General features: G+C 50.9%; 1 protein-coding gene across 1 annotated transcript in view; it reads right to left on the bottom strand.

The window, feature by feature from the left end:
- GABBR1 (gamma-aminobutyric acid type B receptor subunit 1) overlaps positions 1 to 27,892 on the bottom strand; it is a 174,910-nt gene that overhangs the window by 45,320 nt on the left and 101,698 nt on the right. The window contains exons 4-8 of the mRNA XM_083491380.1: positions 24,173 to 24,376; positions 22,103 to 22,291; positions 19,119 to 19,151; positions 6,327 to 6,487; positions 256 to 390 (exon numbers count right to left, since the gene is read on the bottom strand). Coding sequence (XP_083347506.1) covers positions 256 to 390; positions 6,327 to 6,487; positions 19,119 to 19,151; positions 22,103 to 22,291; positions 24,173 to 24,376 — 722 coding nt within the window. The remainder of the gene's footprint in view (positions 1 to 255; positions 391 to 6,326; positions 6,488 to 19,118; positions 19,152 to 22,102; positions 22,292 to 24,172; positions 24,377 to 27,892) is intronic.

Below are 27,892 nucleotides of genomic sequence, written 5' to 3'. Positions count from 1 at the left end.
TCCCACCCCCGCAGAGAAGTTTCACCTGGAAACCTTATCTCCCAATCCTAGGTGTGGGCTGTGCTAGCTCAGTGTCCACAGAAGTGCACTCTGCACACGCTCAGAGGCACTCTCGCCACAGCTTCCAGTTCTGAAAAAAAAGGTTGCTGAGCTGACCCCTGCTTCGTGGGAAGACCCGCCTCCCCCCCCCGAAAATCCACAGGCAACACACACACACACACCCAAACGGATACACAAAGTGCAAGGTATGCTCACCACAATGAGGTTCCACATGCGTGCTGCTTCGGCCACCAGGGTGGAGACACTACTGCAGCCTGGCATGAGGATGATCTTGATGGGGTCATTGTAGAGGAGCTCGTAGAGGAATTTGGTGGCCACACCTGGTTCGCACTGCACGGAGCGGGGAGGAAAGAGAACAAATCCCGTCACAAAGGTTGCAACGTACCGGTATATCCCTAACTTGCACGCAAACACTCCCGACACACTCGGGGAAACAAATCCAGGAGACAGCTGGGAGGAAAGGCTAAAATCACATACTAGGCATTGTACACGACGCGGCCGCAGGACGTGGCTCCTGTCCAAAAGAGCTGCCGTCGACTTAGCAGGCACGGAAGGTCAGTGCTTGAGAAGGCAGCGGTGGAGACAGGATGGGAAAGGGTCAGGTGGCCGTGAAAATTTGGGCAAGGCGATGTGCCATGGGATGAAAGAAGCTTTGCTAGCAAAATGGATCTGCAGGATGGAGAAGGGAGCTTGACGAACAGAGAGGCGAAAGGCCCTGGGGGTGTGGGGACTGTGGCTCAGTGATAACTAGAACATGATGCTGTGCATGTAAAAAGTTCGACCCCCAGCACAGTGCATTACTGACTGAGACAGGCTAATAGTTACCTGTGTTCCTGGGGGTGCAACGCTAACCTGCACTTTCAGGCAAGGGCTCAACTGTGTTTCCTTGGTTTCACTCCTATGGCTGGTGAGAGGGAGAGGGAGAGTTGCAGATGATCTTCCCCCTCTCAAATGCCTTCTTTTCCTATCCCCACCCTATGAAAACAGCGCAAACATCTGGAGAGGCCTCAAATGCTCAGGGCTTAAGGAACAAGGCCAAGAGCGTTGGACCAGAGTGCTTGGTTTGATGCAGGAACCGGGAAGGAAAGCTATTTCCCTTTAAACAGGCCATCTACACATCTGCCCTGAGCAGTAAGGGATATGTGAGGGTGGGGGCAGAATCGTCCCTCTGTTTGCAGAAACGTAAGACGACAAAGCCAGACCCTGCGCAGGTTTTTCAACAGCTGCTGAGATTTTGATGGGTGGATTTCCTCCTCCCTTAGGTCTGGTATGGGGCTGGTTTGCCCACCTTTCTCTTGCCATCGTGCAAAAGGAAAGATGGGGCAGGAGGAAACGCAGGCGAAGCCATTGCATAACAAGGGATGGCTTTTTCTTGCCAAAGGGCCCATCTCCTCCTGCACTGGTCCTGCTATTAATGACCAGTAGGAAGGCTGTCTCTGCATCCCTTCTTCTACCAGCACAGCATAATGGGAGACCACCCTCCCCTGCCAATTGGGATTGGAGATATTCTGTCCCTGAACATGGAGGCTCCATTCTTCGACATCACAAGCACAGCACAGAACAACGTGGCCTGCCGGCGTTCTGAGCAGCAGCTTGGGGAGGCAGGTTCCCAAATATAGCTGCCAATTTACCCTCCGCTTCCGAAGGACTTAAAGAGGCAACGAACGCCTTTCTCCCTTTCTGTGCAGCTAAGATCTTCCCACACACCCCACCTGACCTCCGCCCTGCTGCGTTGCACTTTCTCTCTTTCTTTCTCTCTCTTTGGGCAAATATCCTAGGCATCCCACCCTCTACTTCTCCCCCCATTCCAAGAACCGCCAGGGCTGCCCATCCTGCTCCTGGCTGTGCGCCTCCACCGCAAGGGGATGATGAATTATTCAGGGCATAGCCGCCCGGGAAAGAGGATCAGTTTCCATGGCAACCCCATCGCAGGCGCTGCCACGGCAACCTGTCAGCGCCAGGGAGCGGGGCTTCAATTGGGAGGGAACAAAAGGAGGAACGCGGGGCGCAGGGTGGGTGGGGGACCAGGAAGCACCCAGGGTAGCCGAAGAGAGCGAGTGAGAGAATAGAGAAGAATCAGCACAGCAAAGGCAGCTTTTTTCGGGGTGGGGGGGGGAGGATTGATGTATATGCATGGGAAGAGGGACAGACGAGACCACAGAGATTGACGGAGGGGCGGATGGATCAGTGGCTGTGAATTTTGGGATCGGGCACGGAACAGAGCAGCGCTTCTGGAAACGATGGCTGGGGACAAGGAAACGGGCAGGACAGACGGAGAGGCGACAGACTCGGTTTTGTGGGTGAACAGAGAGATGGGGGCGCTTAGGGTGAGGTGCACAGCGCTGGATGTGGAAGGAACACGCCACTTCTGGCAAGAAGCGTGGGCAGAGCCAGACAGAGAGTGGGAGGGCACGTGTGTTCGTGGAAGGCGGAGTGGCCACGGAATGGGCTTTCTATAGTCTGCCCGTTGCTTGCACCTGCAAGTGCAGGGGAAGAGCGGCTGTTGCGTTTCAGGGACTCCCCACAGGAATTTAATTTCATTTATTAAATTTGTGTGCCACCCATCCTCCACTGATCTCGGGGGTCTTTTGCAGCAGAATAACACACAGCCCATAATAGAAAAGAGCAAAAAACTGTGACAGCAGGATGCCGGGCTCCACGGGCCTGTGGTCCAATTCATTCCCGAAGGGCTCTTCTTACGTCGAAAACATGCACCACAAACTCAAGTCCGCTGCAATATGGGCCTTCTTGGAAAAGATGCATGCACACAGAGAGAGCTCTGTCTTTACCTATGACCATGCTCAGGTCAATGCAAGCAATCTATAGGCACCTGCCACTCAGAAAGCCAAAGGTCCGTACTCCAGCAGATGCCATCTCCCAGTTTGGGGAGATGAGGAAATGTGGCCTGGTTTTATTGCAACCTGGGAAAAAGAGAACTACGTTTCAATGGCCTTTCCAGTACTACCAGTGAAAGCCAAAGAGCTTGGCAACAACAACAACGGCATGGCTTCCTCCCAGGCCCTGCTTGGCTGTGATGAAACCCTAGAAGGCTGAAGCCGTACAGTGAGAGCTCCTCTCTCCCCTTGTGTTGCCAGTTGGGTTCCTCTTCTTGTTCTTGACCTCTGGCACATTTCGATGCTCAGAGAAAACTGGTGACGAGAAGAGAAGAAGGGCCTGCTGGATCAGGCCAATAGCCTATCTAGGTCATCAAATCAGATGCGCGTGGGAAATCTGCACGCAGGACCCAAACAAAAGAATCCTTTTCCCTCCTGAGGTTTGCAGCAACTGGTGCTTAGAAGCAGGGCTACCCCTGGGCATTAGCAGAGGGAGGTGCCCTGCTGCTATCCTGAAAGTCATTGAACGTAGAAGACAGAAGAAGTGTGAAGAGCTGGGTGGGTGTTGAGGAGCATGGGTGAACTGCTAACAGGTACGAATGCGCGTATTGGAAACCAGACAGGACTGGCACCTGAAGAATGGCACAAGGTACATTAAAGAGGGAACACCGGCTCCCTTGAGAAAGGTGCCGTAGCTCAGCAGGAGAGCATTTTGCTCTGCAAGCAGGAGGTCGCAGGTTCAATCCCTGGCGCCTCCAGGTAAGACTACAAACGGCTCCCTGTCTGAGACCCTGAAGAGCGGCTACCAGTCAGTGTTTTTGTCCCCTGTTGGAAACTCTGGAGAGCCCCTGAGAGCCAGCATAGATGGTACCGAGCTGGGCAAGACAAATGGTCTGACTCAGAACGAGGACGCTTCCGATGTTCCTGTAAACACACGGCGGGCACAAACGCACAACAGGCAGAGTGAATGAGTACACAGAGGCATGAATGCGCAGGGAAAGAAAACAAAAAACAAGAACGGGAGAGAAAGAGAGAGCACGTGGCAAAATCTGGCTGTACAAACCACCATGCTGTTTGCCTGTGGAATCAAATTGGACAGAGCCTTTGGTTGCCGTTCCATTGCATTCGTACCTAAATGGCTAAGTCCCACTTGCGCAGGACACCGACTTAAAACAATGTATATGCAAATACACAGTAAAGCGGTTAGAGAGGGAGAGGGCAGCATGCCTGAGAAGGCTGAGCATTTCTCGAGGCCCAGATCTGCCGGCAACTGTACTGGCAGCTCAGGGGGAGACCCTGGGACAGGTTCCCAGTTCAGGCAAGACCTGGGCCAAGTTGGAAGTCCTGCCTTGGACAGTTTGCCTCTTGAGGATGCTGCAGTGCCTTCTAGATTTGCACACCCCTCTTAATTCTGTCTCATACTGGCTGTGACACACACACATCCTGGAGCGGGAAAATTCATCTATGCTTTTGGTTCAAAAGGTACCTCTAGGAAAGAAAGAACTGACAGGGTTAAAAAAAAGTGCTGGGATTTTTCCACCACCCTCCACCTTCTGCCGCCATAACTCCTTGTTGAATTCTCTTCAATGTCTAACCTTGGATCCCCATATTGCTACCATTCCCAACACTGGGTAAATTGGCTGGGGATATAGCTGGACTGCAACTCCCATTATGCCCAGCCCACTTAGCCAAGGGTAGGAATGATGGGAGTTGTAGTCCAGCAATGTATGGAGACCCAAGGTTAAAGATGAGTACTCTTAATGGAGGTCAGCAATCCCAGAAACAAGCTTTAATCAAGCTCACGGCTCTAGGAAGAGGCAACGGAGAGCCAAGGGCAGGTGAGCTTCACCTGGGCTGTGGCTCAGTGGAAGAGCATCTGCTTGAGAGGCAGAGGGTTGCAGGTGGTCCCATCCCTGCCATTGCCAGGTGAGGCTGGGAACGTCCCCTGCCTGAAACCCTGGAGAGATGCTGCCAGACAGTGCAGACAGCACTGAGTCAGAGGAACCAATAGTCTGACTCTGAATAAGGCAGCTCCTGGTGCTCCCTCTCAAATGGACCACTTGCCCTCCTGCAATCTCTACCCCAGGAAACCGATCCACACTGGCACTGGCAACCACCTTGGTGCCACATCATCCCATCTCCCACCCCTAGGACCTCTCGTTTGGATCCCAATCTAAGAGACAGTCTTCCCCTTAGAGACCACCAAAGTAGTCATCACCCACAGTCTGGTCCATAGTGCCAGAGGGGACACCAACACACAGAGAGGATTCCTTCTGTAGCCCTGGCACACAGGACTCCATTGACACCAACAGATCTAATGCTGCTCTTCCGAGTCACACTTCCCATAGCCACAAACAGTAGCATCATCCCTGCATGCCGATCCTTCCATTCCCTTGACAGAAGCGAGGTCCTGCATCTCCCCAGCTTCCCCCACCTTGCAAGGAAAAAAGTATGGGGAGCACATCTCCCTATGCCTCCTTCTGTCCACACCATCAGTGGGTCATCTGGTAAGGCTCAACGCGAATCTTCCTCTCGTGCAACCTGGCTTGCATCTACGTCCCTGGAAGCCCCCCCCCCCAGTTCCCACCAGCTCCACTCCCCCAGGACTCTTCTCCCACTGCATGCACTGCTGAGACGGCTTCTTCCCTTTGCAGACTTCTTGCCTCCCTTTTCACCTTGACTGCTGCTGCCATGTTGGGCCAATCACCCCACTTTGCAACCCTGGCTTGCATCTCTCCCAAAGCCCTGATGTATCTCTGTGGCACGTCCCTCACTCCCAGCACCCCCTTTCCGCTTGGAGCCCAGCAAACCTCCCCATGCCCAGTTTTCCCCCAGCCCTCTCTGCCTTCCTCTCTTGGCAGCTGATGGGACTGCAAGGTTCTCTGTCCAAAGGAGATGCTCTGGTCCCATATGAAAGGTGAGGGGGCAGAAGGGACCGTCCGCGGCACTGCCCCCTCCGGCCTTGGCCAGCTCCCTCGCCCCTCACCTCCCAGCTCTCATGGGGTACTGACTGGCTGTCTTGACACCTTCCCACACATCTGCTTCCTACTTTCAAGGTCTTTTCATCCATCCCTTCTCCCAGGGGCGTTCTAGGGGGAAGGATGGACAGCCCTTGGACCGCGCAGCCTGGCCCCTCCGTGCCCCTCTAGAATCTGCGAGGGAGTGGGTGGACCAGCCCCAGCACCTCAGTTACTCCGGTGAGTCCATCCACCCAGGGCTCACTTCGCTGCACTTGCACCAGGAGGTGCACCACCAACCCCTGCCGATGCCCCCCATCCCGCCCGTCCAGTGTGATGGGATGTCGTCGTCCCCCGTCCCCCAACCTCCAGAGCCGCTCATCCCCGCAGCGATGCCCACGTGCCGCCCCATGAAGGGGCCGGGGGCGCTTGGGAGGGTGGGGTAAGGCTGGGACGGGTCGCCCCGTCGTCTCACCTCGCTGTCGCGGTGGTCGAGGCGCAGCTCATAGTCGGGCAGGATGTCCCTCCGGCTGTTGACGTCGTCGAGGGCCATCTGGGCCGAGGGCAGGCAGGCTTGGCCCCCGGGCCACCCGCCGGTCATGGGGAAGAGCGCGCCGATGTGCAGCCTCTTCTTGCCTGCGCCCAGCGGGGGAGAGAGCAAGAGCCAGCCCGTGAGCACCAGCAAGGCCGCCTGGGCACCCCCGGCGGGGCGCGGGCCGGGCCAGGCCATGGTGTGCGGCCGGCCGGAGGTCAGGGGCGGCGGCGGCGCTGGCGGCGAGGGCGCGCGGCGGCGGCGCTGGCTGCACTGTGCGGCGGCGGCGAGGGCGCCAGAGCCGGCTCCTCCATGGCGCTGCCCGGCGTCGGTGCTGCAGTGAGCGAGCGGGCGAGCGAGCCAGCCGAGGGGGGAGGGGAGGAGGAGGGAGGAGGAGGAGGAGGGAGAGCGGGGAGGGGAGGGGGAGGAGGAGGGAGAGAGGGAGGGGGCTGATGTCAGCGCGGAGCCGGCGTTAGTCCGGGGCTGGGGAAGGGGGTTGCAAGGGGAGCCCACCGCGGCGCCACGTCCCGGCGCAAAGGGGTGGGGATGGGGAGCAGGGCTAGCGAGGCGAGGGAGGTAGAGGCCGAGGAGGCGGTGGAGGAAGGAGAGGGGGAGGGGGGCCACAGGAGGAGGTGTGGGGAAAGATGGGGGTGATGGAGAAGAGAGGGGGGGAGGACGGGGGATAAGGAAACAACTTGGGATGATGGAGAGAATCAGGAAAGGAAGGACGGGGTGCTGGTGGAGAGCAGGGAAAGTGGCAGGGTGATGGAGGGACGGGGAAGTCAGGTGAAGGAAGCGGGGAGCACAGGTGCGCGTGTCTGGCTGCGGGGAAGAGATGGAGGAGCAGAAGACATCCACGGATGGGTGGAGGAAGAGGGCTGGGTGGCTAGAGGCGCTCAGGGATGGAGAACTTGAGAGGTATAGATTGGGAAGGGAGGAAGGATCAGAAGAGAAATCAAAGAGGGGTGGATGGGAATGAGGGGCAAATAGTTGAGGTGAGGAGGAGGGGGAAATGGCCTGTAGTGATGGAGTAAGAGCACGTGGTGGAGGAGCGCTAGGAGATTGTGGGGAAGTGAGAATAGGATGGAGAGAAAGGGAAGGAGGCAGGGGGAACCGGCTGGTAAGAAAAGATGCTTGGATGGAGACTCGGAGTGAAGAGGCAACGGAGGCCCAAGGGATGAAAAGTCAGGGGAAGATGGAGAGAAAGAGGCAGGTGGAGAAAAGCAGAAGTGGATGGATGATCAGAGAGAGGGCGGGCATACTAAAAAGAGGAAGACTAGAAGGACCTCAGGCTAGCTCCAGGTCTTGCTGGGGTCCAGCTCCCATGAACATTGACCATGCTGGGTGGAGCTGATGGGAGTTGGAAACCGACAACCTCTGGAGAGCCACAGGTGTCCTGTGTTGAGGGGATGGAGAAGAGGCTGGTGTAAAGAGTCAGTGAGGAGAAGATGCATTGAGGTTTGTGGAAGGAGGTGGCACAGGCCTAAAGTATGGAGGCGAAAGAGATGAGAGAGGGAGAGAAGGGAGATTGAGATGGATTGAAGGGGTGGAAAAGCAGCTGGTGGCGAAGCCGGGCAGAAAGGGAGTAGACGAGACCGGGAAAGATGGAGCTGGGGTTGAGAGCTGGGCTGCTGCAGGGAGGGAGGGAGAAGGGAAACTGACAGGGATGCAGGGTCAAGGATGAAGGAGGGTTGAAGAAGAAGCTGGTGAAGGTGCCTTCAGACTCTTCCTGCTTTTCTGGAAGGAGTCGCTCACATCCCATAACTTTAGGTTTGCGCTATCAACGTGGATGGAAGGGCTCTGTTGCCCTAACAAGTCCACTTTAAAAAAAAAAGAATTGGGAGGTTTTTTTGTAGTTTGGAAAAGTGATGGGGAAATTCACTGAAAAGTGTGGGGTGAGGAAATGTCAAACAAGAAGACACAGAAATTAAATGGACGCAAGCAAATCAGGAGAAACGCTCACTGTCGTATTACTGCCCCACAAGCAGATCTCAACTAATGCTCAGTGAAGCCTGGATGTAAGGCATTTCCGGACGGACAGGCTGTTGGGCATTGTTTGCAAGGAGATTAGATGACACACTGGCTATTTAATGAGCGTTCACTCTGATTTGTTTGTCCGGAGGCTGGACGACGACATTGCATCCAAGCAAATGTCACTCCACTTGCCTTATCACAAGAGTCCGATCTTCTCGGGAATCAGGGTTTAATTTCAATTACCTATTTTTGCACGAGAGCTCCCGTAGTTGTGCAACCTGAACGTGCTGATATGCGACTGGATCCTACCCCAAAACAAGCGAGAGCCTGGAAGTGCCCGTAATCTAACCTCTGCGTAAACTGTGCGCAAGCAAATGAGGACAAATGCTGAATAAACGGATCGTCTGGAGGCAAAGCAGAGAGAGCAGGGAAGAGAGGAGAGGAGATGGGAGAAGCTTTGTGGAGGAGATGTACAGAGATTGGGGGGGGCAGGGGAGGAGGAGGAGAAAAGGAGAGCAGAAAAGGCAGATGGGATCGATCAAAACAGTTGATACCGAGGGAGAAGCAGAGGCGCAGTCTGAGAGGTGCGGAGAGCACTGACACAAGGACGCAGTGGGCACAGCTTAACGAAGGACAGGGGTTCACAGCCATCAGGGCAGGATGTGGGGAGCAAAGGGATCCCAGCCCCACATGCAGACGGAGCTCCATCTAAGGGGTGCATCATGCTTCTCAACTTCCAGCTGACCAGAAGAAACTCTTTCTATATATTAGTTCAGCAAAAGATAAAGTGGCGGGGGGGGGGGGGGAGAGAGACCCTGATGTGAAAACAAGCTAAAAGCAGTTGCTTTGAACTGCATCAGATCTGTTCCCTTTCCTGCTGTGTGTGGGGCGGGCGGGGGGGGGGGAGAGAACAGCTTTCTGGTTTAGAACAGAGACACTGGGGGGTCAGGATTCCTAGATTCGCTGGAAGGGGAGCCCAGATGATACAACGATGGTGGTACGTGTGTGTGTTTGGTGGTAGTGGTGGAGGGGGGGGCGCGCGCACTGTGAAGTCCTCGGCTCTTTTCCCAGCTTTGGGAAACGGGGAGGAGGTGGTATATGTCACCAGCTCCCCTCCCTGCTGGCTGCTGACATTTTCCTGGCACGGAGACATGCGGAGGTGGCTGGGAAAGGAACGGAAGCAAAGAAAGGAATAAAGAGCTTCCCTGCAGATCAAATGTACTTTCACCAGCCGCTCGCTGGGGTTCACCCCTGGCGGGGAAACGGAGTCTCGGGGAGAGGAAAGAAGAAGAACAGAAGAAAACAGGGAGGGGGCAGGGAGGGGAAATGCAAGTAGAAAAGAGCAATTCTTGGTTCTCCAAATCTCCCTGCTCTCACCCATCAGGGTCTAGGGATAACCAACGTGGCGCCCGCCAGGTCTTGCTGAACTACAACTCCCATCAGAGGCAGCATAGCCACGGTCAGGAATGAAGGGAATTGTAGTCCACTAACCACCAGAGGGCACTTCATTGGCTACGCCTGCCCTAAGCTAGCCTTCCCTCCTCACCCTTCCCTGGCTGTTTTGGACTACAATTCCCATCAGCCCTGGCCACTGGAAACTGCATTTCAAAACATCTGGAGGTAGCCAGGTTGGTGCAGGCTGCCCTGAACCCTACTAATCTTTCATGGAAACTAGGGGTTTGGGCTTGGGCAGATTAGTTCCTCTAATCACATTCCCATCCTGTTAGGCACCAGTGTCCTCCCAGAGTTAGGAATAGGACATCTTCGCAAAGGGACAAGGTGCCTTGCTTTTTCCACATGCGCCCAGAAGAACATAATGGACTGACTCTTAACATAGCTGGGGGGAGACATACAGGGGTCTCCCATATTTATTTTAGGGTCTAGAAGAAAGTTATAAGTGCCATCTCCAAAATAAAGGTAAAGGTACCCCTGACCGTTAGGTCCAGTCGTGGACAACTCTGGGGTTGCACGCTCATCTTGCTCTATAGGCCGAGGGAGCTGGCGTTTGTCTGCAGACAGCTTCCAGGTCATGTGGCCAGCATGACTAAGCCGCTTCTTGTGAACCAGAGCAGCGCACGGAAATGCCGTTTACCTTCCCGCTGGAGTGGTACCTATTTATCTACTTGCACTTTGACGTGCTTTCGAACTGCTAGGTGGGCAGGAGCTGGGACCGAACAACAGGAGCTCACCCTGTTGCAGGGATTTGAACTGCTGACCTAGGCTCTGTGGTTTAGACCACAGCGCCACCCGCATCCAAAATACAGTACTTAACTTTTAAAGCACATCTATGGGCCCAAAGCTGTAGTCTGCCATCACCACCTCTGGGCAAAAAAATTAGAGCCTCTCAAAAGCCCAACAAGTAGGTCACTTAGCAGGCCGCTTTCCCCTCTAAAGACCTGTGCAATCACTGAGATCTTCAGCTGCTGGGTCAGATGGCATGACTGGGATGCAGCCTAACATAAGGTAAGTTACATCAGCACTATTGCCACCATATGAATATATGGTAAAGAAAATATGAAGTGGGTACCCAAACACATCTTTGTGCCAGAGGTGGGTCAAGAAGCTGAGGACTACTGACTTAGATCATCTGGGGAACGTTTAGTCATGGGACCCCCACCCAACAGAATACGAGGGCGGTGAGCCCAAATGGGCCTTTTCCCACCATAACTCCTGTACCATGGAATGCCCTATCCCTGTGCCACATGTGAAATAGCATTGATCCAGTGGCTTCCGATGTCTTGTGAAGACATTTTCTTCATTTGCCCAGGATTTCCCTGACCCACAAGAATCTCTTGTTTCCGAATTCCTGCTTTAACCTGATCCTGGTTTTTATCTGTTTTCATACTGACGGTTTACTGCTTTTATTATGCCGTTTTGTATTGTTTTTTATGTTATTTTTGTATGCCACTTAGGGATTTATTTATTTATTTTAGATCTAGAAAATACCGTGCAGGTTAGAAATGCTTTTAAATACAATGAAATGAATTTTAAAAGTGATGTAAAACAACATAGTGCTTAGTCATCCCTGGCAGAGGATGACGAATTTTCAGAGAGAGGCAGTCACATGGGCCTGCGGTGGTCTTTAAAACCCCAGAGGATGGATGCCAGAAGAAAGGCAAACAGCCCATGAAAAACAAGGTGGTTACCTCATTGCTTGGTATTCAGTAATCTGATGTCATTAAATGGATGGACACATTCTGTCCGGGAAGGAAGAGGTCATTTTGCTGCTTTTTGGCCTAGGCAAGCCACACACTCGATAACTCTGTGTGAAGGGGACATGAAGACACCTAGAATTATCCCCTGGCCATGTCCTTCCTGTAGCTCCTTGAGAAGTCCCATCTCACAATAAGAGGGACAGTACTGCAGGTAAGAGAAGCTGATGCATCTACCTGGTGGCGTTTCAACGCATTAGCTGTTGAAGGGGAGCCCAACCACTAGGGAAGCTGGCTCCTGAAGGAAAAGGCTGTGAAACCAAAGCACGTTCGATGTGAAAATGCCGTTTCCAAAAACAGCCTTCCCATAGCATGTGTATATATATATATATAAATCTGTGCTCCAGCTGGAACGTATACAGTTTCATGCATTAATAACCTCAAGGCTCAATTATTACAATGCTTGGGCCTGGTCTGGAGGTTGCCACTTGTGCACCAGTCCAGATGGTGGCTAGACTGCTGGTGGGGGCAGACTATCGCTGGCACATTTCTCCAGAGCTTGAAGGCTTGCGCCGGCTGCCTGTATGCTGTCAGGCCACCTCCCTTGAGCTTCATGGTTGAGTTGGCTTTCAAACCCACGTCTCTGTAGCCCAAAACCCATCTCTGATATACGGCGGAAGCGATCACAATGGTGTGCACCCTAATGGCCAAGGCTGAGAACTTTAAAATATGGGCATTGGTCCTAATCTTTGTAGAGAAAAGAATATTACCTACTGCAGGCAGGGGAAGAGATGCACCTCAGCTGGTAGATCACCTGCTTTGAGGGCTTAGGGTCCCAGGTTTAACCCCTGGCATTCTTGGGTTTGTGGGATGTGAAACACAAGAGCAGTCAAGTACAACATTCCTAGAGTGAACATGTTTACACATGGGGAGGAATGTTTGTCCAGCCAGCAGGTAAACTTCCTGTTTCCTTCTGGACTGGGACAGACTTCCTCTGCATATTACTAGAGGTGGGCGTGGCCTCACCTGATCAGATAATGACAAAAGCATAGGGCAGGGAAGCCATCTCTCTCTTTTTGACAACATGCATTGAAGAAGCAACATCTGCTTAGCCAAAGATGTTCTCCTGGCTTCCAGCCAAGAGAGGACAAAGGGACTGTCTCCTTATGAGATAGTTTCCAGGTGTATGTTACTTTTCTAAGCTAAGTCTGCCTTCTGGGATCCGATTGTGAACAGAATGTGAGTAAACTCTTTTTATACTTTTATAGAAGACTGCGTCGTGTCTTATCTTTTATGAGGAATAAGGGGTAAATACCAGAACAGTTATTATAGAGGCTTTAGCGAGCCTGAGCAAACACATCCGCTGTAAGTTTAAAATGGGGAATGTTACTCTGCTATATTGTGAACTTGTTTACACAAGTTGGAAAGGCTGTGATCAAATAATATATCCTCTCCTGCATCCCTGAACATTCCCACAGGGTTGGTAAGACTTCTGCATGAAACCCTGGAAAGTCATGGGTGAGCTAGATGGAGCAATGGTCAGATTCAATATCAGACAGCTTCCAGTGAACTTCCAGTGCCAGCATGCTCTCTTTTAGCCAACACAGTGCACCAGAGCTTCTAGGGCAGCGGTTCTCAAACTGTGGGTCCCCAGATGTTGTTGGACTACAACTCCCATCATCCCTGAGCTCTGGCCTTGCTAGCAAGGGGTGATGGGAGTTGTAGTTCAACAACATCTGGGGACCCACAGGTTGAGAAAGGTTGTTCTAGGGGGAAAGACAGGCTCAAGCCTCCCCAGCCCCTGATCTTTTCTCTTCTTAGAAAACTTTCTCTTTTGTACACATTCCTGCTCAGGTGTCCATATCTGGCACCACGAGGCTGATGGCAGTGTGCATCTTAAGAGACATTTCCCACAACATTCCATATGGATCCTCAGAGCTAGAAGGGTCACAAACGCAGAAACCCACATGCCACAAAAATGGGATTGTGAAGATGTGCTGAACTTGTGTATCTAGCAGCAGGTTCTCTGCTTTTATTGCGCTTGTTCAGAACACACACAAGCCTTGCAAATCAGTACGATGAAGCCTAGTTTTGATCTCATGGACAACACCCCAAAGACCTCAGGTTCAAAGCTCCGCAGCACTAGTAGCCTGTCTGAACGGCAGGAAGCAGCAGGGTTGGAGGGGAGCAGGTAAAGAATTGCCCCGACTCAAAGAAACTTGACTTGTAAATCTAAGACGGACTCCAATGGCAGTGTTGGCTAGTGCCCATTGGGACTGGTAGGGCAGAAGGCAGGGAACCAGCCAGTAGGTGGAGCTAGAGCCAATGTGAGGTGGAGCCGACTCATTCTCCTTCCTGTTGATGTCTAAGGAGGAGGAAGCTGACAGGCAGTGCTGTCATTCCCTGGAACAGAATAATAGAATCATAGAGTTGGAAGAGACCATCAGGGTCCTCTTCTCCACCCCCTGCAATGCTGTGGGAAGTTGTTTTCTGCTGCTCCAGAGAAGCGAACATGGAGCAATGGATCCAAACTACAAGAAAGAAGATTCCACCTAAACATTAGGAAGAACTTCCTGACAGTAAGAGCTGTTCGACAGTGGAATTTGCTGCCAAGGAGTGTGGTGGAGTCTCCTTCTTTGGAGGTCTTTAAGCACAGGCTTGACAACCATATGTCAGGAATGCTCTGATGGTGTTTCCTGCTTGGCAGGGGGTTGGACTCGATGGCCCTTGGGGTCTATTCCAACTCTATGATTCTATGATTCTATGATTCTAGAAGGCAGGCAGGTCAGGCTGGCCAAGGCCAGATTGAAGCTATTAGGGCAGTGCCCCATATCCCTACTGGATCAGCCTCCACTGTTTGAGGGATAAGTTAAGGATTAAGAACATATAGAATCATAGAGTTGGAAGGGACACCCCCCATCTAGTCCAACCCCCTGCAATGCAGGAATACAGTGGTACCTCAGGTTAAGAACTTAAATCGTTCTGGAGGTCCGTTCTTAACCTGAAACTGTTCTTAACCTGAAGCACCACTTTAGCTAATGGGGCCTCCCGCTGCCACCACGCCATCAGCGTGCGATTTCTGTTCTCATCCTGAGGTAAAGTTCTTAACTTGAGGTACTATTTCTGGGTTAGCGGAGTCTGTAACCTGAAGTGTCTGTAACCCGAGGTACCACTGTACACAGTTGGCTCACGGCCTTGACGTTATCAGCACCCTGCTCTAACCAACTGAGCTAACCATATAACCTAAAAAGAGACTCCTGGATGAAGCCAATGGGCTACCAAGTCGAGAGCCCTGTACTCCCAATGGCCATCAAGATGCCTGTGGGAAACCCACAAGAGCACACTCCCCCGTCCTGCCATTTCCAGCCATTGGTTCACTGACCCGAGGTGATTCATTGCCCTTCGGGCCAGTGGGCACCTCTGTGTGTGGATGTCAGGCATAAAACCCTTGTGAAGGTGCTGCCAAATGGTGATCAATTAGGAACAGCCGCAGCTCCGTGAAACAGAAAAAGCTTTGCATGCAAAAGGTCTCAGGTTCAATAGCCTAGTCTGAAAGATCAAGTACGTTTCTGAGCACAATTCAAAGTGTTGGTGCTGACCTTTAAAGCCCTAAACGGCCTCGGTCCAGTATACCTGAAGGAGCGTCTCCACCTCCATCGTTCTGCCCGGACACTGAGGTCCAGCGCCGAGGGCCTTCTGGCGGTTCCCTCACTGCGAGAAGCCAAGTTACAGGGAAGCAGGCAGAGGGCCTTCCCGGTAGTGGCGCCCGCCCTGTGGAACGCCCTTCCAGCAGATGTCAAGGCAATAAACAACTACAGTGGTACCTCAGATTACATACGCCTCAGGTTACAGACACTTCAGGTTACAGACTCCACTAACCCAGAAATATTACCTCAGGTTAAGAACTTTGCTTCAGGATGAGAACAGAAATTGTGCTCCGGTGGCGCGGCAGGCCCCATTAGCTAAAGTGGTGCTTCAGGTTAAGAACAGTTTCAGGTTAAGAACGGACTTCCGGAACGAATTAAGTACTTAACCCGAGGTACCACTGTATTTTACTTTTAAAAGACAACTGAAGGCGGCCCTGTTTAGGGAAGTTTTTAATGTCTGACGCTGTATTGTTTTAAATATTCAGTTGGAAGCTGCCCAGAGTGGCTAGGGAAATCCAGCCAGATGGGTGGGGGGTATAAATAATAAATTATTATTATTATTATTAGGCAATGAGAAAGGCCTCCCTCTAGGCCTGAGACCCTTGAACGCTGCTGCCTACACAACCAGCAGGCAGCGGCTTCCCTTGGCTTCTGGAGCCCACCTGGGTGAAGATTCCCAGCGAGAAGCTATAGAGCAACCCTGGTGTCTTCCATACCAGTTCCTGGCGACTGTAGAGTGGGGTTGGGGGTTGCACGTGAACAATGTGTGTCAAGAGACTCGAAACCAGAGAGCTTCTGACGGGTGAGAGGAGAAAAGGAGCCGATCTGACTTTTGACAGCATAAAGAATGACCCAAAGGGAAAGAACAGAGGAAGTGGCGTCGTGACAAGAAGGCTCAGGCTTGACGGAGAGACGAAGTGTGCATGCAGATGGGCCCGGATGGAGACAGTCTGGCCACATCAGCAGTGGCGGCTGCTCTGTTAAGCACCGCCAATCATCAAGGATTCTGGGCAGGTGCGCCCCACATGGGGGGGGGGGAGAGAAACGGACTCTTGCCCTTGAAAGCAACAGTTGAGATGCATCAGTGATACATGGGGAACACTGAGTGCTGGCCGGTACAGAAACTGGGGTGGGTAGAGGGAGAGAAAGGTTTTTTACCCTTTAGGCTATTTTCAGCTGGAGTCACAGCATGAAACTGATTCTGCAGCCAACCCCCCCCCCCCCGAAATGGCCTTAAAACCAGGGGAGACAGAACATTATGGAAAGGTAAGCACACGTTGAAAGAGAGACGCTGGTGCTTTCGGATGCATGGACGAGAGATAGTTTTAAAGCGGAACGGTTAAGATGTTGGCTTGAGCAAAGGGAGTAAAAGGTAAAGGGACTCCTGACCATTAGGTCCAGTCGTGACCGACTCTGGGGTTGCGGCGCTCATCTCGTTTTATTGGCTGTGGGAGCCGGCGTACAGCTTCTGGGTCATGTGGCCAGCATGACTAAGCCGCTTCTGGCAAACCAGAGCAGCTCACGGAAACGCTGTTTACCTTCCCGCCAGAGCGGTACCTATTTATCTATTTGCAATTTGACATGCTTTCGAACTGCTAGGTTGGCAGGAGCAGGGACTGAGCAACGGGAGCTCACCCCGTCATGGGGATTCGAACCACTGACCTTCTGATCAGCAAGTCCTAGGCTCTGTGGTTTAACCCACAGCGCCGCCCGCATCCCAAGGAAAGGGAGAGCTGGGTTCAAATTGATGCGCAGTCATGGACTTCACGGGACGACCTTGGGCCAGGCACTCTCGATCAGGCGAACCTACCTCGCAGAGCTGTTGTGAAGATAAAGTGGGCTGATCCTGAACTCCTTGGGGAGGAAGGGTGGGGTCTACACTTAGGTAAAATGAATGCCATGTTTTCTAACCCTTAAGCCATCCTGTATCCTACATTTAGTTACAGTATTATTTTATTAGGTTTTGTGTGTTTAAGCCACCCTTCACTATAGGGTTTCAGGGTGGGTTACGACGACTAAATATACAATTTTTAAAAGAAAGTAAAACTATTTTGATTATAAAACCAGTAAAACTGTTCTGAATGGAACTGAAAAGTATAAATTGAGCCAAAGACAGGCACCCCACAAAACAAAGTAACTTCACCATCACAGGCCAGGGTAAAGATGCCTATGGATTGACCAAGGTCAATCAGCTGTGAAGGAAAGGCACTCTTTGTGTGCTCAGAGGTTAACGTCCACAATTTCTCATGTTCCATGTCACATCTGTACTATTCATCTTCTCACAGAACTACAATTCCCAGAGTGGTTTAACAACCAGCCTCTCTTCCCTGCGGAACTCTGGGAATTGTAGTTCTGTGAGGGGAACAGGGGGGTCTCCTAAAAACTCTCAGCACCCTTAACAAACTACAGTTACCAGAATTCTTTGTAGCTAGTTCGGGTGAAAGGAACGGCATCTGCCACTGCAATCTGATGTCGTGCCTTCCCTTTGGGGTGGTAGCTTTCATTTATTAAATTGCAAAGGCTTGTTTCTGCACCCAAGGAGTAAAGTGGGGAGAGTTCCCTGAAACGTATCATTTCAGGTTGTGTGTGATGTATCAGTATATTTGAATACTGCCTCTTCCCCGTTCGTTCTTTCTTTCTCTCTTTCACACACCTCAACCTCCCTGCATGTGAAAATCTAGCCTATCAGGAGGAAGGTTTCCACCGAGCCTTCTCCTTGATCTACAGTATTTGTATATACAGTGGTACCTCGGGTTAAGTACTTAATTCGTTCTGGAGGTCCGTACTTAACCTGAAACTGTTCTTAACCTGAAGCACCACTTTAGCTAATGGGGCCTCCTGCTGCTACCGCGCCGCCGGAGCACGATTTCTGTTCTCATCCTGAAGCAAAGTTCTTAACCTGAAGCACTATTTCTGGGTTAGCGGAGTCTGTAACCTGACGCGTCTGTAACCTGAAGCGTCTGTAACCTGAGGTACCTCTGTACAAGGAATGCTTTACCCTGCTGACATGGAGGAGCATTGAAAACACCCCCCCCCCTACGCTCACAGCCTTTAATGGAATCGCCCACAAAGAGCTTTTAACACTTACCATTTTACTGGTAAGAGAAAGTATTTAAGCAGATTGATTTGGATGCGGTGGATTCATTTTTAAAGGCAGATAAATCAGTCGTCTACAAATCCTCCCATTGGGCCTCCTTTCCTCTGCGAACTTTGACCACAGAAACAGCACTTGTGGCCAGCCTTAGCCCTGGTGTAGAGATGGGAAACATGTACCTCTCTAGTTGTTGTTGGACTTCAATTCCCACCAGCCTCAGCAAGCATGGGCAGCGGTCAGGAACGATGGGAGCTGTAGTCTAGCAACATCTGGCGAGTCCCTAGCAAAAGGGACACAAGACTGAGCTGATGGTTTAACTCCCATCTTCTCCCTAAAGCAACCGCTTGCCTATTCCTTCTCCTTGATTGTTATCTCTGCCACGTTACCAACCTGCTACTTTCGCTTCGTCCAAGAAGAGCTCTGAGCTGCGTGTCATTCCAGCCAGGGGATGTAGGTCAGCCTGGGATTAGGGAGGGATGTGGAATCTGTATGTAGTCCCTTGTGATGCTAACGCACCTTCCTTTCTACATGAGAGGGCAGCAGGGCCCTCCTCCAGATGTCTACTCAAATGTAAGGTCTGCTGAGTTCAGTGGGACTTGCTGCCAGGCAGGTGTGTGTACAAGTTTGCAGCCTGAGTCTCACTGCTGGGTTCAGGATCCCAGTGGGGCAGGGAGGGGCGTCAAAGCTCTGTCTACTATCAGGTCCTTTAGGGGCAGCTGGAGTTGGCTGCAAGAAGTGAAGGCACCTGTTTGTCACAAGGAAAACCACACAAGCCAAGGCAAAGATTCGGCAAAGCGGAAGGGTGAAGGCGAGACATCTTTGCCGATGTGGGAGAGCAAGGGGGAAGGGCAGTCAGAACACAACTCACCTGATCCAGGTGTGTAAACAGGAGGCCGCCACACTGTGGAAGGGAGCAAGGTAGAAAAAGCAATCAGGACCAAAAGAGAGGTCTGTCTCCAATATTGGGCAAACTGAGGCAACTGCCTCAGGCCATGGGTGTGGCAAATTTTCACCCCAGGGGCCTCCATGAGCTTTTTTTGCTGGCCAGCCGACACACCCAGTTCTTGTGGGGAGATGCAGAGCATCCATCCCGCCCCATGCTTCTCTTTGAGGGTCCTTTGTCAGAGCAAGGCATTCTGGGTAAGTTGGCCTGGGAGAGTGTCTGAACCACCACTGATTTTTCACAGCAGGTAAGGTGATTTTTTAATAGAATTTTTAATTAAGTTTGTAAGGCAGATTAAATGATGCAGAATTGAGGGAAACCTTATCATCCTGTCAGCACAATTAAAAATACCTAGGATCATAAACCTTAATTGATTTAATTGGTATATAAATCTACTTTAATGGATCACTCAGACATGTCCCAGCTGCAATCCCAAAGTGCGAACTTCTATTATTAAGACTGAGGATGAAGTTCCTGCTTATTTTTGGAAGCTGTTTTGGTTCTGGTATGTTAAGGACAACCTTCTTCCATATGGCCCCCCCCCCACATGCTCTGTTCAACATCTGAGGCCTTGCTTCAAGTACCACTTTGTATGAAACGCAGTCAGCAGCCACCAGGAGCAGGGCCTTTTTGGTATAAGCCCCACTCCATAGATGTCATGACCCCAGACCCTGGGCCCTTGCAGCGTGCTGCAGAATACTCAAGGCCATGAGATTCAGGCTGCTTCCTCAGTGGGGGAAAACCATCAGTACAATTTCCAGGAGCCTCCTGGCCAGATAACACAGCCCCACCACCACCCTCAGAGTCCACAGCTGTCTCTCGCCCTCCCCAACTCTGCAGAAGACAACGACTGAAAAGTCAGACAAGGGCCAGTATAAGGAGACTTCCTCTGTGGAAAGTGTACTATGCATTCAGTTGGTTTTAGCTCCCAACTTGGTAAATAAGAGCTCCAGCGACGCTCAGAGCTGTCCAGGGTCCTGATTCTCTCTGCTTTCTGTCTAAGAGAGTTTCTGACCAGACTTGGCCTGCCTTGATCCAGCCTGTTCGGGGGTGACTTGGCTTTGCCTACATAGACTAGACTTTACTTGTTTGATCTGGCCTTGCCTGTCACGGCTTAACTTCACTGGGTACAACCCACTTCCCTGTGAGGTTCAAGAGCCTACGGGACTGGATAATGGGATGTGTACTCAAAAGAAAAAATTACCAGGGTCTGACATTTTGTCCTTTTTAGAGTCTGCCCAAGACATGGCTGTTCCAGAAGGCCTGCGATTGATTGCTCTCTTTACTTTGTTATTTTTGAGATGTTTACCGCCATTACTAATGTTTTACTTGATGACATTTGATGCCATCAAATTTTATATTGCCTCTTTTAAACTAACTGCACGACGGGCTCTTATGCAAGCCTCTGTGAATTCCACTTTGTGGGAAGGGCAAGATATAAGGAAGCTCATAATAAGGGCAAAGGCCCTATTATGCCAACCAATATGCCTCTGCAAGGACAGAGATGCCAAGAGAATGGCTATAATGGGCCAAAGTGGTGAGCCCTTCTTCGTTCTTTGTCTGGCTCTTCCCCTTTGTCCTTACCTCCTTGGGTGACCCTGATGGGAGTACGAGACTGTGAATTCTGTACCCCAGGAATGGGGAGACTGCCACCCTCCAGGTGATGGGAATTGGAGTCCAACAATTACGTGGGTGCTCACAAGTTTCCCATCCCTGCTATACACTTTCAGCCTCTGTCAATGGTGCAAATTTACACCAGCCATCTATTGTGTGGCCACCAGTTTGTTAGCACAATCCAGGGGACTAGAGGCTTTCCTGAACCCCCCCCCCCCAGTTCTTTCCATATCAAAGCCTTTCTCATAACCTCATTCTTGAAACTCATCTCCTATATATTTTGGAAAGTTGCTTGCTTGTTTGGCATGCATCTGCACATTTCTCAAGACACCATAACCAAATATTCCTTGATGATTCCTGAGATCCAGGAGCAGGTTCTTGTCTATGTTTAGTTACAATTGGTCACTCTTTTTAATCAAGATGGCAGCCTGACCCTATCAAACCTGCACTGATTTTAATCACCAGTATAAAAACTGCACTGGTTTTTAGTTTTCTTGAAATTCCCAAGCAAGTGCCTTATATTCCAGAGTGCCCCCCCCAAAGAAATACCATTTCATTCCTTACTCTCTCAGCAGAGAAGAGGAACAAGAGCCAGAGTGCATCATGTACCAAAAAAGTATCAAACATAGCTGTTGTGGTGTTAATTCTAAGCCCATTATAACTATATATTTTAAAAATTCCCGGAAACTTCTGCTAGAGTCACAGATCCACACACTTTTTTTCTGAGTGAGAACTTTCTGCTCCAAATATAGTTATGGGTGTCCACAGGAATTTTCCCGGGGGGGGGGGCTGGTCGTGAAAGGAAAGTACCGTATTTTTCGCTCTATAGGACGCACCAGACCACAAGACGCACCTAGTTTTTCGAGGAGGAAAACAAGAAAAAAAAATTCTGTATCTCAGAAGCCAGAACAGCAAGAGGGATCGCTGCGCAGTGAAAGCAGCAATCCCTCTTGCTGTTCTGGCTTCTGGGATAGCTGAGCAGCCTGCATTCGCTCCATAAGACGCACACACATTTCCCCTTACTTTTTAGGAGGGAAAAAGTGAGTCTTATAGAGCAAAAAATTTGGTAAAATACCGAAAGGGGAGCAGGAGGCCAGCTTCTCACTGAAAAAGAGGGAATAATAGCACCTATGCTTTTTTCGTTGCACATTTCAGGTTCCACAAATGAGAATCTAGGGGTTATGGTTCAATTATTGGGGTGTGTGTGCAATTGTGGTTGTCGTCCCCCAACCCAGGACATCTATCCATTTGCCCTGATCCAACCACTCCACCCGCTGTCCTGCTTTGTGACTTACATTCGCAGACAGGCTTGGAGGAACTCCAGCGGCCCACCTTGGTGCAGTTGCTACGGGGGCTGCCCACCAGGTGGAAGCCAGGATTGCAGCGATACTCCACCCAGGTGCCCTCCACAGGCACCCGCTCAATCGCCCGGACATGCACTTGCCCGTTCTCCAGGCTCAGATGCATCTTGGGACAGGTGCGCACTGCAGGGGAAAAGAAATAAGCAGTTGTTTGAGAAGCATGGCCCGATTACTAGAGTATGTAGCTTGGCTTGGTAGCATAAGTATACCTGAAGGAGTGTCTCCACCCTCATCGTTCAACCCAGAAGACACTGAGGTCCAGCACCGAGGGCCTTCTGGCGGTTCCCTCACTGCAAGAAGCCAAGTTACAGGGAACCAGGCAGAGGGCCTTCTTGGTGGTGGCACCCGCCCTGTGGAACACCCTCCCATCAGATGTCAACGAAATAAACAACTATCTGACTTCTAGAAGACATCTGAAGGAAGCCCTGTTTAGGGAAGTTTTTAATGATTGACGTTTTAATGTATTTTTAATCTTTTGTTGGAAGCCACCCAGAGTGCCTGGGGAAACCCAGCCAGATGGGTGGGGTATAAATAAATTATTATTATTATTATTATTATTATTATTATTATTATTATTATTATTCACTTAGAGCTATTTACACTTGGACATCACATGATCCCGTTGAATCAAGGAGAGCTCCCCAGCTGCACACCTGCGCCTTCAGGATGTCAGGTACAGGAGTTCCCATCTCCCTTCTGGTGGCTCACCAATAAGAATTAACAAGCATTTGGTAGATTTATGGTCTTTGTATTACAGCATTCTGTTACCAGCACAAAGAGGCAACTCTCTGCAAAGACATTAGTTGCCTCCTCTGACTCCTCCTTGCGATTTCTGCAGCAAGAAGCGCGCCAAACGGAAGTTCCTCCCCCTGTGTTTCCTTTGTTGTCTGACACGCTCGGACCTCTGAGTTTGGGGGAGGGAGGGGATTCCCTCCCACTCTTGACCGATATATTGCCCAGCTGCCCCCTCCCTTCTGGTTGCTTAGCTACTATCTCAAAGCTGGGCAGCTCCTCTCTCAACTGTGCAGCTTGCATGTCTGCCTATCTCCCTGCTATTCCACCTGGCCTTTAATTTGAATTCAGCCTGATATTTTATTTCCCTTCTCTTCCTTCCCCCTCCCCTTTTATGAAGATTACCCACTCTGAGACCCCACAGCTAATTCTCCCCTGGCCTCCTCGCTGGCCCAATTCAGCCAGCTAGCCCTGGGGATTATCTAATGCTTATTTGCCCTAAATTGATTTCTGAATTTTGAATTTTATTGTTATTCATGTTTTTATACTGTATTTTATGCTGATTTTACAATTAAGTGTTTTAAAGTTGTTGTTGGCCACCCTGAGCCCGGTTTTTGAACTGGGAAGGGTGGGGTATAAATTATTATTATTATTATTATTATTATTATTATTATTATTATTATTCTGGAGACACTGGAAGCAAAGGGGGTGGGCGAATATTCCCCTTCCTCTTCTGTTAGGATCTGATCTTCCTGCGATTGCATTCCCCAATCTTCTGATGCAGACCAGCCCCTGACACAGGAGGGGGGGCATCCCATCCAAAGCAGGTAAATCCCCGGCCTCAGGAGCTACCAGACCACTTGCCAAGATTCAGATTCAGCTTAACTGACCCTCATCCAACTCATTGCTAAGTCTGGACAGTGGTTCAGCCCCTCTCCGCAGCCTGGCCTGGCTCTGGGGGCAAGCAGAAAGACGTGCATGGCAATAACTGTTATGTACTGAAGTTCTCACCCTGGGCCAGCAGGGGGATACTGTAGATAGTTATGCAAATAAGGGATCGAAAGTGACATTCAGTGATTGGATAGTTTTAGAAAATTGTAACAGTTACGTTGTACTGGAGCTCTATATAAGCAGGCTGACTGAACCCTTCAGTTCAGTTCTGTTCTGGCCTGTGAATAAACAAGAGCTGTTTGAAGAATCGCTGTGTCGTCTGATATGTTCACCCACAACTTAAGAATAACAACTCTTCCCCCTCTGCCACATGGGACTCACAGCAGCGGCTCTCGACTTCACTGTCCGTCCAGGTGCCATTGGACAGGCACTTCCGCACTTTGGGCCCCACGATCTCGCGCTCGGGCCGGCACACGTATTCGATCTCGTAGTCAAAGGGCAAGAAGCGGGCACTCTGGACCTGTTCGCGAGTCAAGCCTCGGTAGCGGATGCCGCCATCCCAAGGAGGGAAGATGAGTTTGCAGCCTGGGAGGGGAGAAGAAGAAGAGGTGGAGGGAAGGGGGGAAGGCAAGGTAGAGGAGGGGGAAAAGAAGAAGGGAACAATTCAATTTTATTTTATTTTAAGCAGTGATCAGCACTGGTTTATAAGCAGCCTGCATCATGAGAGTCTGTGTGCTGTACTGCTTAGGATCTTGGAGGCCTGAGTTCAAATCTCCATTCAGCCACAGAGTTTTTCGGGTGACCTGGCGCCTATCATTTTTTGACCCTACATAACTCCATTCTTATCCATTCTTCAGGAAATCAGGCCTGAGTGCTCACTGGAAGGACAGATCCTGAAGCTGAGGCTCCAGTACTTTGGCCACCTCATGAGAAGAGAAGACTCCCTGGAAAAGCCCCTGATGTTGGGAAAGATGGAGGGCACAAGGAGAAGGGGACGACAGAGGACGAGATGGTTGGACAGTGTTCTCGAAGCATGAGTTTGACCAAACTGCGGGAGGCAGTGGAAGACTGGAGTGCCTGGCGTGCTCTGGTCCATGGGGTCACGAAGAGTCGGACACGACTAAACGACTAAACAACACTAAACAACAGCAACAACAAACTCCACAAGGCTGTTGTGAGAATAGAAAGCACATGTTTTCATTCATATATGCCACTTTATGGAATCTTATGGAATGAAAATAATAACTTCCTTCTTTGGAGGTTTTAAAGCAGAAGTTGGATGGGCGTCTGTCATAGATGCTTTAGCTGAGATTCCTGCATTGCAGGGGGTTGGACTAGACAGCGGTTCTCAACCTATGGGTCCCCAGATGTTGCTGGACTACAACTCCCATCATCCCTGAGCTCTGGCCTTGCTAGCTAGGGGTGATGGGAGTTGTAGTTCAACAACATCTGGGGACCCACAGGTTGAGAAAGGCTGGACTAGGATGACCCTCGGGGTCCCTTCCAACTCTACAATTCTATGATTCTATAACACAATTTAAAAAATGGGTCCCCCTCTAAATCTGTCCTGGGGGGTCCCCCAAGCCCTCCAGAGCAGATCTGTGAATGCCAAAGGCCACACGTGAAAGGAGGAGAGATTAGGGGAGTCCAGCTGCCCAAGCGGAAGTTGTTCCACTGTGTGTTCGCTGAGCTGAACGCTGCCCAGCATGCTAGAAATAAAAGAAGCTTTTAGAATACAATTAAAAAGTACGCCGCATCTAGCACAGCACATTGCAACTGCTACAACAAGCAGAAACATTGTTAAGTGATCATCCAAGACCCTAAGCAATTTTCAAGTGGCCCACTGGAATAAATGTTTGGGAGCCAATTCAGGTACACTACGAAAATCTTTACATGGCGAAGGAAATCTTCGGCGAAGGAATTCTGCCATATGTGATGCAAGTTATTTTACATAGATACCCTCTAATGCAGGGGTCAGCAAACTTTTTCAGCAGGTAGGCGGTCCACTGTCCCTCAGACCTTGTGGGGGGCCGGACTATATTTTGAAAAAATAATAATGAACGAATTCCTATGCTTCACGAATAACCCAGAGATGCATTTTAAATAAAAGGACACATTCTACTCATGTAAAAACATGCTGATTCCTGGACCGTCCGTGGGCCGGATTTAGAAGGTGATTGGGCCGGATCCGGCCCCCGGGCCTTAGTTTGCCTACCCATGCTCTAAAGGTTAAGCAAACTGCATCAGCACAGAGGGAATACAGAGAGCCATTTCCCAAGATGATAACTACTCCTCAGTGAGCAGGCAGCCACCTGGGGTGCTGATCAGCCATACTGCCGGCCCACCTGGAGAGGGTTTTTATCGCACTTCCGCAACCAATTAGGGAATCCAGGGAAGCAGAGGAGCCAGTACAGCTCTTCTCAGCTTAGCGCTTGGGCGGGTGCTCCAGGCAGATGGTGGCTCCCCGTATGGATTGATGCCCACAAGTTGCTACTTCGTAAATGGCCATCTGCATACGCCCCTAAATATAACTAATTATTCTATATGCTCCATGCAGAAGAAGGGAGAGGCAACAGGGAGTGCATTAGCACTGTGTATCTAGGGAAAGGGAGAAAGCGGGTAGGTCATGAGACCAGAGGATTAGTGCTGGGTAGCGGAGAGGATGGAATATTCAGACCAGGAGACCTGGATTCAAATCACCTACTTAGGGATGTCCCAACCTGGCTCACACTAGAGGAATGTTTGAAAGAGCTGGGTATGTTTAGCTTGGATGAGAGATTAAGAGGAGGCACTTTACAATGAAAGGGACATTATGGGACTTTGAGCAGTTTGTAAAAGCTACAGAGAGTTGTTAGGAGACCCTCGCAGAGCCACAGTTCTCAGAGAAGTTGAATGGTCAGTCCTACTTCCCAGGGAACTCTGGGAATTGTAGATCTTTGATGGGAATTGAGGAGGGACAGCTCTCAGCACCCTTAACAAACTGCAGCTCCCAGGAGGCTGTGGGGAAAGCCATGACTGTTTAATTAGCAGCGGGTGGCGCTGTGGTCCGAACCACAGAGCCTAGGACTTGCCGATCAGAAGGTCGGCGGTTCGAATCCCCGCAATGGGGTGAGCTCCCGTTGCTCGGTCCCAGCTCCTGCCAGCCTAGCAGTTCGAAAGTACGTCAAAGTGCAAGTAGATAAATAGGACCACTCCGGTGGGAAGGTAAACGGTGTTTCCGTGCGCTGCTCTGATTCGCCAGAAGCAGCTTAGTCATGCTGGCCACATGACCCGGAAGCTCTACGCTGGCTCCCTCGGCCTATAGAGCGAGATGAGCGCCGCAACCCCAGTCAGCCACGACTGGACCTAATGTCAGGGGTCCCTTTACCTTTACCTTACCTTACCTTCAAATATCTGAAGGGCTGTCATTACAGAAGAAGATGAAGCAGAGCTGTTCTCTGTTGCCCCAGAGGGCAGGACTAGAAACTAAATTGCATTTCAACTGAATGCCAAAAGAAACTTCCCAACGTGGGCGTAGCCAAGGGGGGGCAGGGAGGGGCAGCTGTCCCCCCACCAATAAAAATCAATAAAAAATACATAGCAAACTGAGGTTCTGCCCCCCCAAACAAAAGGCCACCCCCCCCAATAAAAATCCTGGCTACGCCCATGGTAGGGCTTGTTTGACCATGGGACAGGCTGCCTTGGGAGGAAGTGGGCCCTCCTCTGTGGCAGGTATTTCAGCAGAAGGACGGTGGCCATCCCTTGCGTGTGCTGTAATTGCATCATCTGGCAATGTTGATCTTGTGTTGAGTGAGGGGGTCAGACTGGATGACCTCCATGGTCCCCCCAGGTCTCTCAGTCTGTAACCTGGGTGACCTCGATGGCACAATCGTTCTCGTTCAGCAAGAAGCAGCCATTTGCCTGCTCACATGCCGCAGGTAACAAAATCAAGGCTCCCTGCAAGACTGTAGCCCCTACTCAAAGCAAGTGACCTCATCTGACAGTGAGTAATTCTGATGCAAACATGCAGCGCGATTACCTGCCCATAAAGGAAATTGCCTGTTCGTTCTTTGCATTAGTCACCACTCTTGGCCTTACCTCTTCCAAGTTGAGGCACCCACT

The sequence above is a fragment of the Podarcis liolepis genome (genome assembly GCF_965112155.1).
Source record: "Podarcis liolepis genome assembly, chromosome: 2".
In the NCBI taxonomy this organism is placed as follows: Eukaryota; Metazoa; Chordata; class Lepidosauria; order Squamata; family Lacertidae; genus Podarcis; species Podarcis liolepis.
This window is presented reverse-complemented; position numbering and strand designations above follow the sequence as displayed.